The sequence below is a fragment of the Trachemys scripta genome, chromosome 13 (assembly GCF_013100865.1).
Source record: "Trachemys scripta elegans isolate TJP31775 chromosome 13, CAS_Tse_1.0, whole genome shotgun sequence".
NCBI lineage: Eukaryota > Metazoa > Chordata > Testudines > Emydidae > Trachemys > Trachemys scripta.
In genome coordinates, this window is record NC_048310.1 from 5,745,617 (window position 1) to 5,762,511 (window position 16,895).

A 16,895-nucleotide genomic window follows, 5' to 3' on the forward strand; every position below is an offset into this window, starting at 1 on the left:
GCTCACGGTCCCTACGCTGCACCCGGTTTCTGCTGAATGCAAAGAGCACAAGTAACAAGGAATGTGCCCTCCAAACAACCTGCTTCCCTGTTGCGCCCTACCTGAGGAAGGTCGGCCTAAAGGTTAGATGAGGCCCTGCAAGCCCCGCGTGCTGGATCCCGTTCCAGGTCCTCGCGCTGCCTCCACGAGTGATGCTGGGTCATACGGTCACCGTGTTTAATGCCGGAAGGGACCACTGACCCCCTCCAGCCCCCCCACCCTAAATGCAACAACTGAACTGAGACCAGTGTACTGCAGGGAGGTGGGGGGGGGACAAGCGGGGACTGAGTGGGGTGCACTAGTGCCTGAGCCCACGCCCCCCCCCCCCCCACACACACACACCAGGGGCAGGAAGATGTGTGATACACCTAGATAATTCGGGCAAGTGACCCACACCCACATGCTGCAGAGGAAGGTGAAAACCACCTGCCAGTCTGACCTGGCCCTCCCCACGGTCCGTCTCCAGCCCCGGCCCTCCCTACGGTCCTGTCTCCAGCCCCAGCCCACCCCGTGTCCTGTCTCCAGCCCCGGCAATCTCTGATGCTTCAGAGGAAGGGGATTAAAACAAAACAAAACAAAACAAAACCAAAACCGGGGTGGGGCGGGGGAAGGAAATCCCCTCCAGACCCCTGCAGGTGGCTGGCTGAAAGCCTGCAGTCGCTTCACTTTGGTGCCTCAGTTTCCCCGGTGTGGCCGGGGGCTGGCTGAGCCCTGCCCTTCCCCGCGCTTAGGGCGGGTGCCCCCAGCTGGCGCCACCCCGGGCCCGCTCCCCTCTTTGAAGGCGGGTTTTAAAGCCTCCGAAGCAGCGACTCGCCGGGGACCGAGGGCCGGGGCCGCATCGCCCCCGCCCGTGGCTGGGCTGGCGCCTGTCCCCGGGCGGGGGCGGGGGTCCGGCTGCCCGGGGGTGTGGCCAGCAGCGGGGCGGGCAGAAGCCGAGCCGTGCGGGGCCAGGCCAGTTCCCGGCGGCGGGGCGCAGTGTGTCCCCGGCCGGCAGCAGCGCAGCCATGGGGCGCATCGAGTGGGCCATGTGGGCCAACGAGCAGGCGCTGGCGTCCGGGCTCAGTGAGTGGGGCGGGGGAGCCGCTCCGGGCGGGGCGCTGGGGGGCCGGGGAGCGGGGCGGGGGCGATTAGGAGAAGGGAACTGGAGGGGAGCTGGGGGCCAGGGGAGAGGGCGATTGGGGGCTTAGGAGAAGGGAGCTGGGGAGGTGGTTGGAGGAGGGGGGCAGGGGAGTGGGGCAGGAGTGATTGGGGGGTTAGGAGAAGGGAGCTGGGGGCCAGGGGAGAGGGCGATTGGAGGATTAGGAGAAGGGAATTGGGTGGGGGGTTGGTGGGGGTTGGAGGAGGGGAGCTGGGGGCCAGGGGAGAAGGTGATTGGGGGATTAGGAGAAGGGAATTGGGTGGGGGGTTGGAGGAGGGGAGCTGGGGGCCAGAGGAGAGGGCAGTTGGGGGGTTAGGAGAAGGGAGCTGGGGAGGTGGTTGGAGGAGGGGGGCAGGGGAGTGGGGCAGGAGTGATTGGGGGGTTAGGAGAAGGGAGCTGGGAGGGTGATTGGGGGGGTGGCAGAGGGGAGCTGTGGGCAGGAAGGAGATGGGCTGGGGGGCAATCAGGGATTAGGGGAGGGGAACTGAGCTGGGGGAGAAGGGAAGAGGGTGAGATGGAGAGTAGGTGGGATCTGGGGGTGAAAACTGGGCTAAGGGGAGCTGGGGGTGGGGTGGAGAAGGGGGTAGGAAGGAGAGCTGGGGAGGGGGTATGGGAGGGATGGCTGTGGGGCAGGGGTGGGGGGGTAGGGTTTAAGAGAAGGTCTGAAGTGGCTGCCTTTCCCCAGGGTCATTCCTGGGGGAGGGACCCTCCCTGCCCTGCAGGGTCTGTGATGAGCAATGCCCACTCCTCATCCTGGTATTTCCCAAGCTGCTGTGTTCCCCCCCGGAGACCCAGTCTCCTCCCCAGTACCAGCCTCACGGGGCCTGGGCAAGCATCCATCACCCTGCAGCGCGGGGCATCCCCAGTGGCTGAGGCCGAGGTTGAGGAAGTGAAAAGAATAAAAAGGGGAAGGAAGCGTCCAGGCTGTTTTTCTTCTGTTCTCCTCTTGCTTAATGAGTCTCTTCCATTGGCCTGATCAGCATCTGGTGATAAAATGTGCATGAAAACTCCCACTGCAGAGTGGGTACAGGGCTTGCGCCACCAACTTCACTTCTCTATAGAAATCTGAGTGAACTGGGTTTCTCTGGGGACTTGCTCCCATGAGAGAGCTGCTGTTCAGCCCCCTAACTTGAATGCCGTTATCCCAGGACAAAAGTGCTTGGAACCAGTATCGCTTTCCTGCGCAGGAAGGGAAAGAAATCCCCCTACTGCTACGGCACCTTTATCCTGGGATAGCAGCGTTCACACTGCGAATGCCGACACAGGGATATGGTAACACATGGCAGTGGAGCCAGGCCTCAGTTTGACACCCGGCGTGGGGCTGAGTCCCTTGGGAAGAGTGTTTGTACAGGGATTTTTTTCTTCCAAAGTGTTCTCGAGCTAGGAGCTGGGATCCCTCCAATGCAGTGGTTCTCAACCTATTTCTCATTGCGGGCTGCATCCAGTATTACCTGTCTGGCCCCGAGGATGTCACATGCAGCCCCGTCAGCACACTGCTGCGGCCCACAGGCCCCAGGTTGAGAACCACTGCTCCAATATATAAATTAACTAGATCTGCCCTGCTGGCACCCCCCAGCTGTGACGTGGTTGCAAACTTTGCGGCCAGAGAGAAGAACCTAACTACATTACAGCATCATTGTGACACTTCAATTGTTGGGGAACTCACTGGAAGGAGAGAGAGAGTGGGTGGGAGGGCTGGTGGGAAGAGAGGGATGAGCTGGGGAGCCTTTTGCTTCTCGGTTACTGGGTATTGTTACCATCAGGTGATTGTAGCCACCAAGTTACATTTACCGTCTAGTTCCCATGGACAGCTCGTCATCACAAAATCCACCGTCAGCCTGGCACCCAGGCTGGCACTGGGATTTCACCTTCAGGGTATATCTTCACTGCAGCTGGGAGGGCAGGCAGGGCTGAGCTCGCTTGCTAAAAAGAGCAGGGTGTCTGGGAAACGAGGGGGGGCGGGATCATGGGCTAGCCTCCCACGGACTGTCTCGCCTGGGCCCTGGGTACGTACCGGGGCATCTAACCCACTGCCACGCTGCTATTTGTAGTGAGCTGGTTGGGTCTAAGATAGCTCAGTTCTGCCTATGCAGACTGCCGTCCGCCTCCTGATTGGGGTGTGGTACCCTGTGTCTCCTGCCACCTCCATGGTGGTGCCGCCAGGTTGTGCCGATGGGGACGCGAGCGTGGAGCTAAGTAGCTGGGGATAAATGAAGGAGCTGGGAGCTGCCAGGCCAGCACCAGCCTGGAACTCAAACCCGCAAATGGCCAGTTGATAAATGCGAATGTGCAACGCTGCATGCAAAATACTCGCCTGGTGGGCCAGGCGCGTAGGAATTGCCAGTCTGGATCAGACGCAGGGGCCAGCTGGCCTGGGAGCCTGTCTCTGGCAGTGGCCAGCGCCAGATGCTTCAGCACAAGGTGCCTTGTAGTAGGCAGTGAGGGACTTGCCTGTCTGCAGGGAAGGCTGCTTCTCAATCCATCACTTAGGATTTGGTTTACGGCTTGAAGCCGGCGTGGTTATAGCACTTGGCCTTTAATCCTTCCACCTGCTAGCTGGGTAACTATGCGTGGCAGTGTACCTAATTAGTGATTGGCGCCTAATTAGCGATGTGTGCATGTCAGTATCTGAGTTGTGGGATCTGCTGTGGTAACTGCAAATTAGACACGCCTAACGAGTTCAAAGAAAGGCCCCAAAACATGCAATGGGGGCAGGGAGCATTGCATTTTCAGGCTCACAAGTCAGGCCAGGTTTTGGAGAGGGTTGAAGATGGGGGTAGATTAAACTATTTATTGAGCCTAGGGCCTTTTGGGCTTATTTTTTTCTGCTTAGACACGAAAAATCCCGAAGCGTCTGTTAGTCTAAAAGGAACCGAATCCAGTGACTGGATCCTGGCTGTTCGGTTTGTTCAGCTAGAAATCGCTCCCTCCAGCGGATGCTGCGCGGCAGGTTAATCGCCTCCGCTAGAGGCTTTGAGAATGTCAAGGCTGCATTTGTTTTGGTTTTTTTAAGCAAGGAAAGAATGTGATGGGCTGTGCAGGAAACAAGGAAGTTTCTTAACTTTGGGCCTGCCTCTGTGAGTAGCACATCCTCCCTCAGACCTAAACCCTCCTCTCTGGCTGGCTCTGGGCTTTCACGCCAAATATGCTGGCCCGTGTCTAGTCCAGTGAAGAAAGAGCCAGGCAACTTCTGTCCCTCTGCTCCCACTTCTGCCTGGCTGATGGGAAAGTGCAAAGTGGGCGTCCCAGGTGCACTAGCTGTGGCTTTAAAAAGCCGTCTCTGGACTGGCTTGACCAGAGCGAGAGCTGCATTCCTGCCCAGGTCACCATGGATGCGTGACCTTCACAGGGGACCACTCCTGCAAAACTGGCTCTGCTTTAGGGCAATGTGAACATGCCCTGCCAGGCTGCTGCTGTCTGGCAGATTCAGGTCCCAGCTACTGTGACAGGGCAGCTGTATCCTCGCTGGGAGTGGGGTTTTCTGCTGTGCTCTTGCTGTGTGAGTTGGCGAGGCTCTGGCTATGCTGGTGGCTTCTTGTAACACCTGGGAAAGTCCCCCCTGCTGATTCCCAGCCAGGGCGTCTGGGTAACCAGCGAAGTCTCTTCCTCCTTTCCCTGGTGAAGAATCCAGCTGGGTTCAATGCTTGGCTCTGGGCAGGACTTACTTCCGGGCAGGGGCCTATGCAGCGATGGTTACTGTAATACTGGGTTAGCGTATTGATGCGATGTGCTGCGGAGTCCCTGCAGTAACTGGGGCTGATGCCCTCTCAAGGGGCCCTTTCCACTGGTGCCTACGGCTGAGTGCTCCCCGTAACTCTCACCCATGTTCATCCTTCTTCACCCTCCTACCGCCTCACCCCAACCCTAGCTCCAGCCGAGGCCATTCGGTGTCACTTTCCCTTGCAGTGACGCGTGCCCGCCCCAGCGTGCCAGACGCAGCTACGCATGGTGCCCTCTTCCCAGGCGGCGTTCTTACCTTTAAATCCGTCCTTCAGCTTCGGTTGAAGGTGGTTTGCAGGTGATTTCTCCTGTCCGTGGTGGCTGGCTCAAGTGGAATTGAAACCAGCATAGCTGGGGCTGTGCTGAAATGCCATGGCCAGGCCAGAGGCTGGAGTGTAACTGACCAAACAGCGGCGCTTGTGGTGTCAGACTCCCTGGTGCAAAGACCAGCTCTAATGAGTGTCCAACTGACCTGGCTTGAGCCCCAGAGTGTGTTTGGATTGTTATTTCTCCTTAGGGTGACCAGACAGCAAATGTGAAAAATCGGGACAAGGGGTGGGAGGATAGGAGCCTATATAAGAAAAAGACCCCAAAATCAGGACTGGCCCTATAAAATCAGGACATCTGGTCACCCTATTTCTCCTGCTAAATTTGTCACAAGTTGAGGTGACCTCTTTTGGCGTCACCGGATGGCAAAAACCCTCTCAGGTTGGGTCCTGTTTCCAGCTCTTACCTCCCGGGGAGAGGCTTTGATTTAAAATCTTCCCCAGGCTCAGTCAGTGGCGTGATACGGGCCGGGGGAGGGAGCAGCAGCGGGGGCAGTTTGAGGTGTGCGGCGTGTTGGGGGCTGTTTCTCTAATGCATGAGAACTGTGTCTCTGTAAACAGATAGAAACGACCTGCCGTGGCGTGTGGGGCGCTCCATGAATGGCTAGACCTGGGATTAACTATCGCTCTGGAGCAGAGTACCATGGGGACAGAGCCTGTTCCGGGCTCAGAGGAGCTCAGCTCTTGGGTACCACGAGGACAGAGTGTGGGGACGTTCGCTCTGGTTTATTAACCTCCTCCCTCTCTCTCCCTTGTCTCTTAGTTCTAGTGACGGGAGGGATTGTGGCGGTAGCTGCTCAGTTCAAAGGATGGCCGTTTGCTGCCTATGCCATGTATCCTTTCCCAGAACCGCCATCTGTCCCTGGGCTCCCCAGGCGTCTTGCGGGGGAAGATCTCCGGAGGCTGCGGCGTCCTGGCTTTGCTCACCACAGCAATGGTTTAAAAGGGGACCCGGCTGTCGAGAGGTTGAGAGTTGCTGGAAAAGCTTTCGCAATGTCACAAAGTCAAAATGAAGAAATCGGGGTGGGGCATTTCAACCCCTCTCCCCCTACGGGACTAGAAACCCAAAAGCAGCCGCTTTGGGGACAGTGTATTGGAACCCAGAAGCGGAACTTACTATAAACAAACAGTGAAACTGACTAGCCGAGTTCCATGGCCTAAGCGCTGAAGTGCCCAGCCGCCGTGGCTGGGTTTGTAATGAGGCTGGGGAATTGTCCGCTGGTTGATAACCTTTGTGGTCCTGTGTGCTAAAGCAGAGGTAGCCAATCCTGACGCTTCAGGGGCAAACTCCCTTCCGCCTGCTGGGGTCAGTCAGCTGTTGTTACCCTCTGCCTGTCATTGCTTAGCTGGCCAGCATTATGGGCTTTTTCTTGTGTCCCTCTGGAACATCAGGCATTGTCCACGGCCACAGGTGGGATCATGGATTTGATGGGCTGACGGGCCAGTCCTAGGCTGCTGCAGCTGACCGCAGAAGTTCCCCAGGGTGGATGCTGCCGTCGAGGTCCCATCCAGGCAGCGGATGTGGGAGGGAGTCTGAAAAAGGCTTCTCCTGACCTTGTGGGTCTGTGCTGTACGTTATGGGCTCTCCAGATAGGCAGCATAGACCAAGGGGGTTTGGGCACTGAGAAGCTATTTTCCTTGACTGGTCCTCTTAGAGCGGCTGGGGTCTTCATCTGCTTGCTGGAGTACCCCCGGGGGAAGCGGAAAAAGGGTTCCACCATGGAGAGATGGTAAGTACTCCCCCGCCTTCGCCTCCAGCTGTCGGGGGGAGGAGGGTGATCTCACAAAGGGGATTTTCTGGCTTTCAGTCCAGGCCCAAACTGACTGTTGCGGCCCCTCCTGGCAATGGAATGGCATGGAGAGCGGAGGCAATATGCTCAAAGCTGAGGAAAGGAAATGGTGTCTTAAGCCATGGATAAGTAACCTGTGGAACTCACTGCAACATGTTACGAAGGCCAACAGCTTAGCAGGGTCCTAAAAAATGGATTTTGACATGGGCAGGCTTGGAAAGAGCATCCATGGTTAGATTAGATTGGATAAAACCCAATACATCCTCATGCTTCAGGGCATTAGCCAGCAACTCACTGACAAGGGTTAGGAAGGAACTCTCTCCTATGGACGGGGTGATCCTTAATGCCCACTATGGAGTTTCTCATCCCTTCCTCTGAAGCAGTTGGTGCCGGTGGAAGACAGGTTATTGGGCTAGCTGGACGTCTGGTCAGATCCAGTCTGGCAATTGCTATGTTCTTCAGGCCTAGAAGGGCCAAAACGTGCCTCTTCCTGCTCCAACAGCACGTCTCCAGTCTGAACTACAGGAGAATCTCCGAGAAGTATGAGGGATATGACACATGGCTGAACAGCTTTATTCCGCCAGTAGGACGGCGTGCTAGATAAGGTCTCACCCTGCCAGCAGTGGGGCGTTTCCATGGCAGTGAAACATGGCTCGGCTGGGGTTAAAAAGCTCCAAATGCAGTCGTGGCCCTGAAATTCATGGCTGGAGGGGCTCTGCTGGGGTTTTGGAGAGGAAGTCATAAGGGAGCTGGAGTGGCCGAACTGGGCTGGGGTCTCTGGGTATCGCAGCCCTGCAGCCTCATGTCCAGGGTGCTGACTTCCTCCATAGCAGCAGGGTTTTCTGTGCCCTGTCTGACTCCCTGTCACATCGCAGTTCAGATCCCCAGAGTGCCAGGGGCTGCAGCTCACTGCCCTGTTCGCTGGTCATTGGTGATCAGGTGGGAGGAGACTTCTGCGCTCCCACAATGTTTTCAACTGCCTGGGTGAGCATGTTAGATCCTGATCAGGATAGAGGGGGCAGAGAGAGGGGCGTGGCACAGGGCAGATTGGGGCATGTGATCGGGAGCAGAGGGAGGGCTGCCCTTCTGTGTCATGTGCCTCATCCTCTGTGGGAATCCCATGCCTTTCTGACCCCCCCTTCCCTGTGTGCTCTCTCTCTCTCTTTCTCTTTCCGCCCCATGCAGTGGCCAGAAGTACTTGACAGCCGTGGTGAAGGTTTTTGGGCCGATCACTAGGAATTACTACGTCCGGGCCATCCTGCATGCTGCGTAAGTCCGGTGTCCGTGTCCGTGTCCTTTTCCACAGCCAGCTCCTACCCGGGGTTACATTTAACCAGGTCTCAGTACACATATGCCTGATCCCGAGTTGAGGCCCGGCTTGGATCGAGTGGCGGCACCGAGAGGGTGTGCATAGCCAGCGGGGATGGCTTCTCTTCGTAAGCACCAGGTTTGAAATCCCTCATCCCCTCTCACCATGGGGTCAGTGTAACCGTCACCCTTCCAACATCGATCTGAGCCCACGACTGCTCTGGGTGAATGAGAGCGCCTGTGTGCACTGTCCCTGTCTCTTTGTTTTTAAGCAGCGGTTCTCCCATGATCTGGCCCAAAGTTTTCCCTTTCCGCTACTGTTATGCAACACAGAGTGCCGCAGTGAGCTGCTGCCCTCCACCCCAGAGGTGGCTGCATTTCAGTGGGGCTGTGTGCATTGCATGGAGTTTGGGATGTGCTCTGCCAGCCTTCAGAATGGGAAGCATGAGACGGTTTCGTTGATTTGGGGATGGGAAGCCACCCGTTGCTCTCGGCAGGGGCTAGATTCGTATCTGTTCCTGCCTCCTGGATGTCAAGTGGCGGGTGTCTCCCCAGCTTCAGTTCACAGGGAGTTTGTGTAAACGGACTGCTCCGCCCGCTCAGGAATTCTCCCAGGTTGTGTGCGGGGCTTGGGTTTGGTTCTGAGCCCGGGGTGGAGAATCTGCTCCAATCGCCCAAAGGTTACAGCAGGGAGAATCCAGGAATGGGCAGTGAACTGTTCCTGCTAAACCCACGCTGGAGATTTGGGGTTGGCACCCTACCCAGCCTGTCCCTGTGCCCCCTGTGCCAGGCACCATCTCCCCCATAGCAGACAGGCTCTTTCTGTCTGGCCAGCCACAGAGAGAACCAGGGATTTGACCTGCCAGCTGAGGAAACGTTTGATTTCTGGGTGAACAAAAGCCTGGATTCTGCGGAACGCATCGGAATCCACAGAGAGAACCAGCTCCCCGGTGCGCTACCCACAGACCTTTGCTCCCCTCTTGCGTTACCCACAAACCTTTGCTCTTAATTTATTTGGAGGCTTGTCTTAAAAAGGTTTCGGTTGGAGTTAAATCTCTCTCTCGCTCAGTCTTGCAGTGCCTGCGGGTTTCCTGTTATCCACCATTCTGGGCACGGCGTGTTTGGGCATCGCAAGTGGCATCTATTTGTTGGTAAGTGCCCAGTGCTGTCACCTCACCTACCTTGTTAGCCCTCTGGGGGTTATTCCTACAGAGCAGGTGCTTGGGGGCTTGGTGCCATTCTCAGAAAACCAGGCACCATTTGTCTTTCGACTCACCCGGCATGTTTCACGCCTCTCATCATCTTTTGTTTGCTTCTGCTTTAACCAGGGATATAGTTGATAGGAATGTATTTGCCCCCCAGTGATGTGGTCTAGTGGTTACAGCATGAGAGAGGCAGGACTCCTGGGTTCCATTTCTGGGTCTAGTGATTAGAGCAGGGGACTGGGACTCCTGGGTTTGTGTCTTAGCTGCCACTGCTTCTCACCGGATCGGTGCATGCCTCAGTTTCCCCATCAATAAACTGGATGGTGTTTAGCTACAGTCCCCCACGAGGGGTTAATTAGTTAATATTTGTACAGAGCTGGCAGGGTGCCAGGTGGAAGGTAAGAGATGCAATAACCTCCTTTGCTTTCCCTAGGTCTGACGGAGAAGTTTCTCTGCCAGGCGCTGAGTGCCCCCTGCTGGCTAACTCGAATGCTGAGCGTTCTGGGTCCCTAAAAACCTCCAGGGTGCATCGAGTTAGGTTGGCCAGCAGAGGCGCCCGTTGTGTGAATGGGAGGTGGTGGGGGGTGATAGCTGTGTCTGTGTGGACGGGTTCCTGGGCCTGAGGGAAGCTCTCTGAAGGGGGGGACGGGAAGGGGTGACTCGGCTCTCACTGCCCTGTGGGGGCTGCTTTGCAGGCTGCGATCCGCGGCGAGGAGTGGAACCCCATCGAGCAGAAGCCCCAGGAGCGGCCGCAGGTGGGAGGAGGCACCATCAAGCAGCCCCCCACCATGCCCCCGCCGCGGCCGCCCGCAGAAACGCGCAAGAAGCAGCCGGCGGAGGAGGCCAGCCAGGAAAATCCCATCCCGGTCATCGTTGAGGCCGAGTAACATGTCAGCCCCGCGCTTTGCCCGGCAGGAGGGAGTCGGGCACTGAGCACACTCTGCCTGCAGCCGGGCGCCCCCACTGCCAGCTCCGTAGCCTCATGCCCCCTTCACAGATGCTCCCTCCCAGGGTCCAGCCTGCTCCCCATCCCCCCTGGACAGCCAGTTCTCCCCCCCGCCCAGCTCTAGAGCCCAGTTCTCTCCCCATCACCCCTTCACACTACAGCCCCCTCAGGACCCCCCGGCATCACAGAGCCCAGCAGCCTCGGTGCTCCTTTGCACAGTGGAGGGGTGTGGGGCCCACTCTGCCCATTGGGATGTGGGGGAGTCGGGGGTGGCTGGCTCCTGCTGGGCCCCTCCCCTGGATGGGGGCATGGTCGTGCTGAATGGCATCGCTTCATTGGGTTGTCTCCTTTTGATACCGTAATAAAACGAGTGAAGCAATCTCGGATCTCGCTGCACGGGAGGGGGTGTGGGTTGTGCAGGAAGGCGGGACCCCCCCAGGCCTTGCAGTTTGCGCCTCGCCTTGTTGTGCTGTTGGTGCTGAGACGCCCGGACCCTGCCCCATCCCCCTCCAGTACCAGGGCATCCCATCCGCGCCTCCCCTGCGTCTCCTCAGACGCCAGCTGCTGTCGGCATGGCCAGCCTCAAAGCACGGGTTACAAGGAGAGCCCCTTTCAGCCTGCCAGGGTGCTGCCTGAAGTGGTCACTTGCTCCCCTGGCTCTGGCTTTGCTAGCATCCAAGGGGATCTCTATGGGGGGGGGGGCTCCTGTAGGCAGGGGGTGCTGTGAGGCAGTTGAGTGTGGTCCCTGCAGAGGGTGTCTCTCGCACCCAGCTCCAGTGCTGGCTGGGAACCCCAGGTCCACCCTCCTCCTCTGCTGGCGGCCTGAGGGGGCTGGGGGTGGGTGGGGAGGCAGAGAGTGGGGTGGGGGCTGGTGCTGGGCTGGGGGTCAAAGAGCCAGGTCAGGGGAGGAAGGGGTCCTTCCTCAGCCCCCTGTGAGGAAAGCACCAGAGGCAGCTGGGCTTCCCCTGGGGCCTGAGCAGGGTCGGGGGGTCCCCCAGCCCCAGGCGCTCGCTGGGGCTGTGCTGCGGGTAGGGTCACAGTCTGGTTGAATTCGTGCAGCAGTTGGTGGTTCTGGGCTGCAGGGGGCGCTGTGGGTTTGCGGCTGTTCAGCCAGGGCAGCCCAGCTGTGAGGGCAGCGGAGCCCAGACAGACGGGAGGGGTGTGGGTGTGTGTGGAAGGTGGGGTGTTCTGTGCCCGGGGCGAGGCCTGGTTTTGCCAGCTGTGAGGATGCTGGGGTGAGAGGCCGGCTGATGTCCTGTGGGCCCAGGACGGATGGTGCATGGGCAGTAGGAGCCGTGGAGGGAAAGGCAGCCGGCCCATGGCCCCCGAGGGCGAGTTAGCTCCCACCTGGGGCTAGTATCTACGTGGGCATGGCTGTGCTAGCCCCTGGTTGCTACGTTCAGCTGGGGCACTGAACGGCTGGCACATCGCAACCACCTTGGGCACTTCGGGCCGGGAGGGGGGGTGGGGCGGGGCAGGGGGGCAGTGGATTTCCCCCCCTCCCACCCAGATCTCGGGTCGGCACTGGTGTCCGGCAAGTGACCTGCACTGTGGCCCAGGAGGAAATGAGCCAGGTTTCCTTTCTTATCCCCCAAGGCAGCTAGTATATCTCCTTGCACCAGACTGAAATCAGTGCCCGAGCCATGGATCACCCCAGGTTCCCCTCCCTGGCCTAGCCCGGCCTCCCCTTGCCCAGGCAGGGCTGGCCTGGAACAGCTCTGTCTCCCATTCCCTGACCTCAACCCTCTCACCCCGCTGCTGTTTTTGCCAGTGCTCCGTGCTGAAGTGGCACCATTGTGCATGTCGGGGTTGCACCAGGCCGGTTTCATCGCGGCCCGGATCTTGGCAGGAAGGGCCCACGCAGCAGTTGTTGTGCCAGGGGTTTGGGCTGTAACCCACGCAGCGCGGTGCAGGCCCTGTGGGCTGGCCACACACCCAGCCACCGTCCTGTGGCAGTGTCAGCTCTGCCTGGGGGTACCTGCACCTGCCTCAGAGTCACACACGTAGACACCGGGCTTAGGTACCACGTCAGCAGTTGGACGGATTGGGGGCAGCCGCCTGAGCCAGCCCGGGGGGGGGGTGATACTGGGGTGGGTGCTAAGCCCTCCTGCTCTCTGGGAGTTTGGGGTCTGGGCTGCGTGGGCTGCCCCCTCGTAGTGCCTAGGACACTGGCCTCCTTTGCCTCTTAGTATTTAGCCCAGTGTGTGTGGGGGGTGTACAGTGGGAGCCCCCCCGGTTAACACCCCGCCCCACCGGAAGGGATCGGCCCTGTCTCCACTTGGTGCCCTAACCACTGGGCTCTGGCGGTGTGCTGCCCTCTTGCAGCTATTGTACTGGGGCTAAATAAAAAAGGCACTAGTGGGGAGGGGGGGGCGGGGGGGGCTGGCTGCTGGGGTTCCCCCCACCTCGCTGCGTGTGCCCACCCACCCCCGGCTGCAGCCTCCTGCTTGGACACACACACAGTTGCGCGGGACTCCTGCCTTATCCACCGTGTAACAGCATCAAAGGAGCACTTGCGGGAGCCCCACAGCAGGTTATTCTATACCCAGTGGCTAGCGCACGCAACGGGGGGGGGGGGGCAGGGGAGGAGCAGCCGGTGCTTCAAATCCCTCCTCCCCTGCAAACCGAGGGGAGCATGAGACCCAGGGCCCTCCCTGCCTGTCCTAACCCTGGGCTGAGTCATGTGGGCGGTTGCCCCCTCACCTCAGCAGTCCTGCGAGCGCTGCAGCCCCTGGCTGTGGGTGAGCTAGGAGCCCAGCGCAGGCCCCCATGGGCAACTCAGGAGTGTGTGTGTATGGGGGGGGGACTACACCCATCCTCTGGCTTCGTGCAGTGCTCTGGGGCGTGCGAGTCGGGACATCTGGGAATGAGGCTGTGCAGAGACCGACCCGGAGGAGCCATGTGACTTTAGGGGCCTATGATGTGCAGTGGCTGCTGAGCAAGGGCCCGATTCTGGGATTTAGACACTGAGGCGGCAGGTGCCTAATGCCCTTTGGGCTCTAGCCCTAACAAGACAGACCTGATTATTCATAACAGTGACAGTCAGGCTTGCACGAGGCCCCCACCAGCACCTGAAAGCCGGGCACTAGGCCGTCCGCGGCAAAGCGTCTGGTGCATGGTACGTCCTATCGCCTTCTTCCCACTGTCACTAAGGCCAGCACCACACCAGGCTTGGGCCCATCGCCAGCAGACACTTCAAAGCAACACGGCCCAGTGGGTAAACCACGCCAGACGAAAGGGCCTTGTGGGTGAGCGGCGTTCACGTGACCCATTTAGGGTAACGGTGTGACCATACCTACCGCAGTCGTGCCCTGTTCGGCGTCAGCAGCACAAACAGAAACAAAACCTAGAGCCTTTGGAAACTGAGTGGAGCTGCAAAACACACCCATCAAAGCCCTTTTTTATAGCGTGCGGCTGGCCGTTCGCGGCTCTGACCCCAACACCCCCGCCTCCTTCGTGGGAAAGACTGGGGCGTGCTGGTTACGGGTCCTGCTCTTGACAAACGTGTGCGCCACGAAGGGGCACAGAGCCGGGTAAGAATGGTCGGGGAGCTGTGGCGTTTGTTGACGTGCGCGTGATACAGGGCAGCTGGTCAAACATGGATGGATGCGCTTGGCTAAAGTATGTCGCCATACAGCCACTGCAGTAATTAACGTGGTGGGTCACAGCCTCACTTGCTCCGTCTGCTGGCAGTGTGCGGGGCCCCCCCCCCAAGGAACGCTGCCACCACCGACTGACATGGGACAGTGCTGAGACGAGGGGGCTGACAGCTGGAGCCCGGCAGCTCAGGGGCTGACAGCCTCAGCTGTAGGTCACAGCTGGTCCACCCCCACCCCACCCCCAAAGCTGTCAGGTGGGCACCAGCTCACACCTGGGCCTGGCCACCCCAACAGCCTGAGCCTCTCAGCTGGGTGTGGGCTCACAGCTGGGAGCCTCCCCCCCCCCCCCCCTGGTACTGACAGCCCCGGCTTCTGTTTCACAGCAGGGAGTGTACTATTTCCATCCCTTCCTGGGAGACAGTAGCAGGGGCTGGGGCATGCTCACAGCTGTGACCTCCGCGCCCTGCTGACAGCTTGGGCTGGCAGTGCCAGGGCTTGGGACTGGGAGGTCAGCCCTCTAGGGCCTGACAGCCGATGTAAGTCACGCAGGGGCTACACAGATGCTGCATCGTCCTGACCACACCAACGTGAGAGCGACGCGGTAGCGTCATGATGTCGGTGTAACGGGCCACTTACTTCGGCAGACGCAGCATCGTAGTGGACGCGGCCATAACGAGGGTGCCGTAAGCGGGCTGTCGGTGCCCAAAGGCTGTAATGTAGCCCCCACCCTCTGGCTGGGCCATGTCATGCTGCTGCCATATGATGCCACTGGGCTCCGGGGCAGGCGAAAAGTGGCGGGAGCACGGTAGGCCAGGAGGGCGCTAGTGGGCTTGGACAGGAGCAAACGAGGGCGGGGAAGCCGGAGCAGGCCCTCACGTGTATCAGGTGGGGTCAGCGCTGGGCTGTGGGCTCAATGCACCGATGAAGGACAGACTGACCCAGAGGCCTGCTGCCCTTTCCTGAGGGACTAGCCCAGGAGTCGGGCTCACTGTTTTGTGCCCCCCCCCACACAGACACCCTCCATCTCGCCCTGGGTGGAATAGCCCATCCTCTCATTAGTTCATTCCCGAATTAGGCCGGCTTTCCAGCACGCCAAGCTGGGCCCGTCGTTCCTCGCCTTGTTCCTCAGGCCCGGCCCTGGGATGGCCTCCAGAGCCCCTTTTGTTAGACCTGAGCCGGCTCTCGCCTTTTCATACACCGCCTCTCCCCACTCACCCGCACAGGCTGTTGCAGCCAGAAGCACCGTCCAGCGGCTGAGCTCACAACCTGGGTAGAGATGCTAGACCCGCCTCCCCCTCAAAGGACAACAGCAGTTCTCCAACTCACCCCAAACCTCACTGGCGCCCTCTTGGGCAGCACAGCTGAGTGTCGAACTCTGCCCAGCCTCCCTGCGGTGCCCACGCCCCCGCTTGCACTTCCCATGCTCGGATGGGGGCAGCGCAGGGGTGCATGGGCCAGCCCCACACGGCGCTCCTATGCCAGGGGTATTTTCCCAGCAGTAATCGCACAGGGAGGCAGCATCTCACCCCAGGGCTGTTCCGCGCTTGGGAGCTGATTAGCATCACCCTGGGACATGGCCACAGAGTCACTGCTGCCTGGTAGCGTAACAAACAAGGCTGAGCCCTGGACACTTTCCAAAGGGAAATCAAACTTTATTGGCTGGCGTTTCTGCCACTTCCCCAGCCGTCCACACCAGCGAAATTACATCCCAGGAACAGCAACTGCGTTCAACAAATCAGCACCGCTCCAATCCAGGCAATATTAAATAGCGCAGCTTAACAGTGACACAATAAATAATAATGGCTTGGCATAAATAATAATAATAATTAGGTCTTATCGCACACTCACCAGACTTCACAATAAATGGCGTTTAAATAAATAGATTATCGCGTGTAGGCTGGGGCGAGAGCTGCCACTTTCTAAAGCAACAACAGCGGCTGCTGCAAAAGAACTGGCCCATTCTTGGGTCCAGCTGGACGCTGGGCTGGCCCGATGCTGTGGGGACTGAGCACACGTGTGGCCACTTGCTTCGCTCTTTACAAGCCACAGGGGTTGCTTTTCAAGGGCATTTTGATGCTCATGAGGGACTATAAGCACTGCCCAGCGCCAGCCTGGCCGGAACACCTCACTGACGTCCCACTTGCCGGGCCTGATTTCCAATGCAAGACTTCAGGCTGTGGCTAGTGTGAGACAGGCCAGGGGGTTGGATCTGGCTCAGTGTTTTGCCAAAGAAAATGTTTCTCGGTGGAGGAGGCCTAGCGGTGAGCCCCCCCCCGGGAACAGTATCACCGGCATCTCATTGCCACAGCATTCCCACCTCGCGGTTACAAGCACCTCCGTCTCTGGGGACAGCATCTCCCAGCAAATAGAAATAAATAAATAACCAATAAATACACAGAACAAATCAGCGTCACGGCTGGCTGGCCCCGACCCCTTTCGGCCCAGCTGGGGGCCATCTGGGCTGGACGCAGCCTTGTACTAGCCCATGGTTCCCTGCGTTGCAGCGTCACGGACGGCTGCAGGGGACTGCAGGTCTCCCAAGGGGCTGGGAATGCGCAGAGCACAGGCAGGCTGGGCTCCAGAGCAGGGCTGATCGCCCCACGGCACAGCTTGCTGGCCAGCCAACGTGCTTGGGTTTGATAGGAACGTACATGCGAGTCCCTGGCCCAGAGAGCATCGTCAGGCTGCAAAGTGAAGCCGCAAGGACAATGCTAGTCAGTATGCACTGCTTCCTGCAGGGCAGAGTTAAGGATATGGAGGCAACCCCCCCCGCTTGGCCATTGCTTCACTGTGCAGCCTTTCCTGCCAGGTTTTTCTGGCTGGA

The 16,895-nt window shown here is 59.1% G+C and overlaps 1 protein-coding gene across 1 annotated transcript; it reads left to right on the top strand.

Moving 5' to 3' along the window:
* The first annotated feature begins 841 nt into the window (after window positions 1–841).
* LOC117886699 (cytochrome b-245 light chain) lies at window positions 842–10,858 on the top strand. The gene is made up of 6 exons (XM_034788721.1): window positions 842–1,101; window positions 5,987–6,056; window positions 6,879–6,953; window positions 8,199–8,282; window positions 9,391–9,472; window positions 10,222–10,858. Exons 1-6 carry the CDS (start codon window positions 1,044–1,046, stop codon window positions 10,411–10,413), a joined length of 561 nt encoding a protein of 186 aa, XP_034644612.1. The 5' UTR covers window positions 842–1,043; the 3' UTR covers window positions 10,414–10,858.
* Window positions 10,859–16,895: the final 6,037 nt, after the last annotated feature.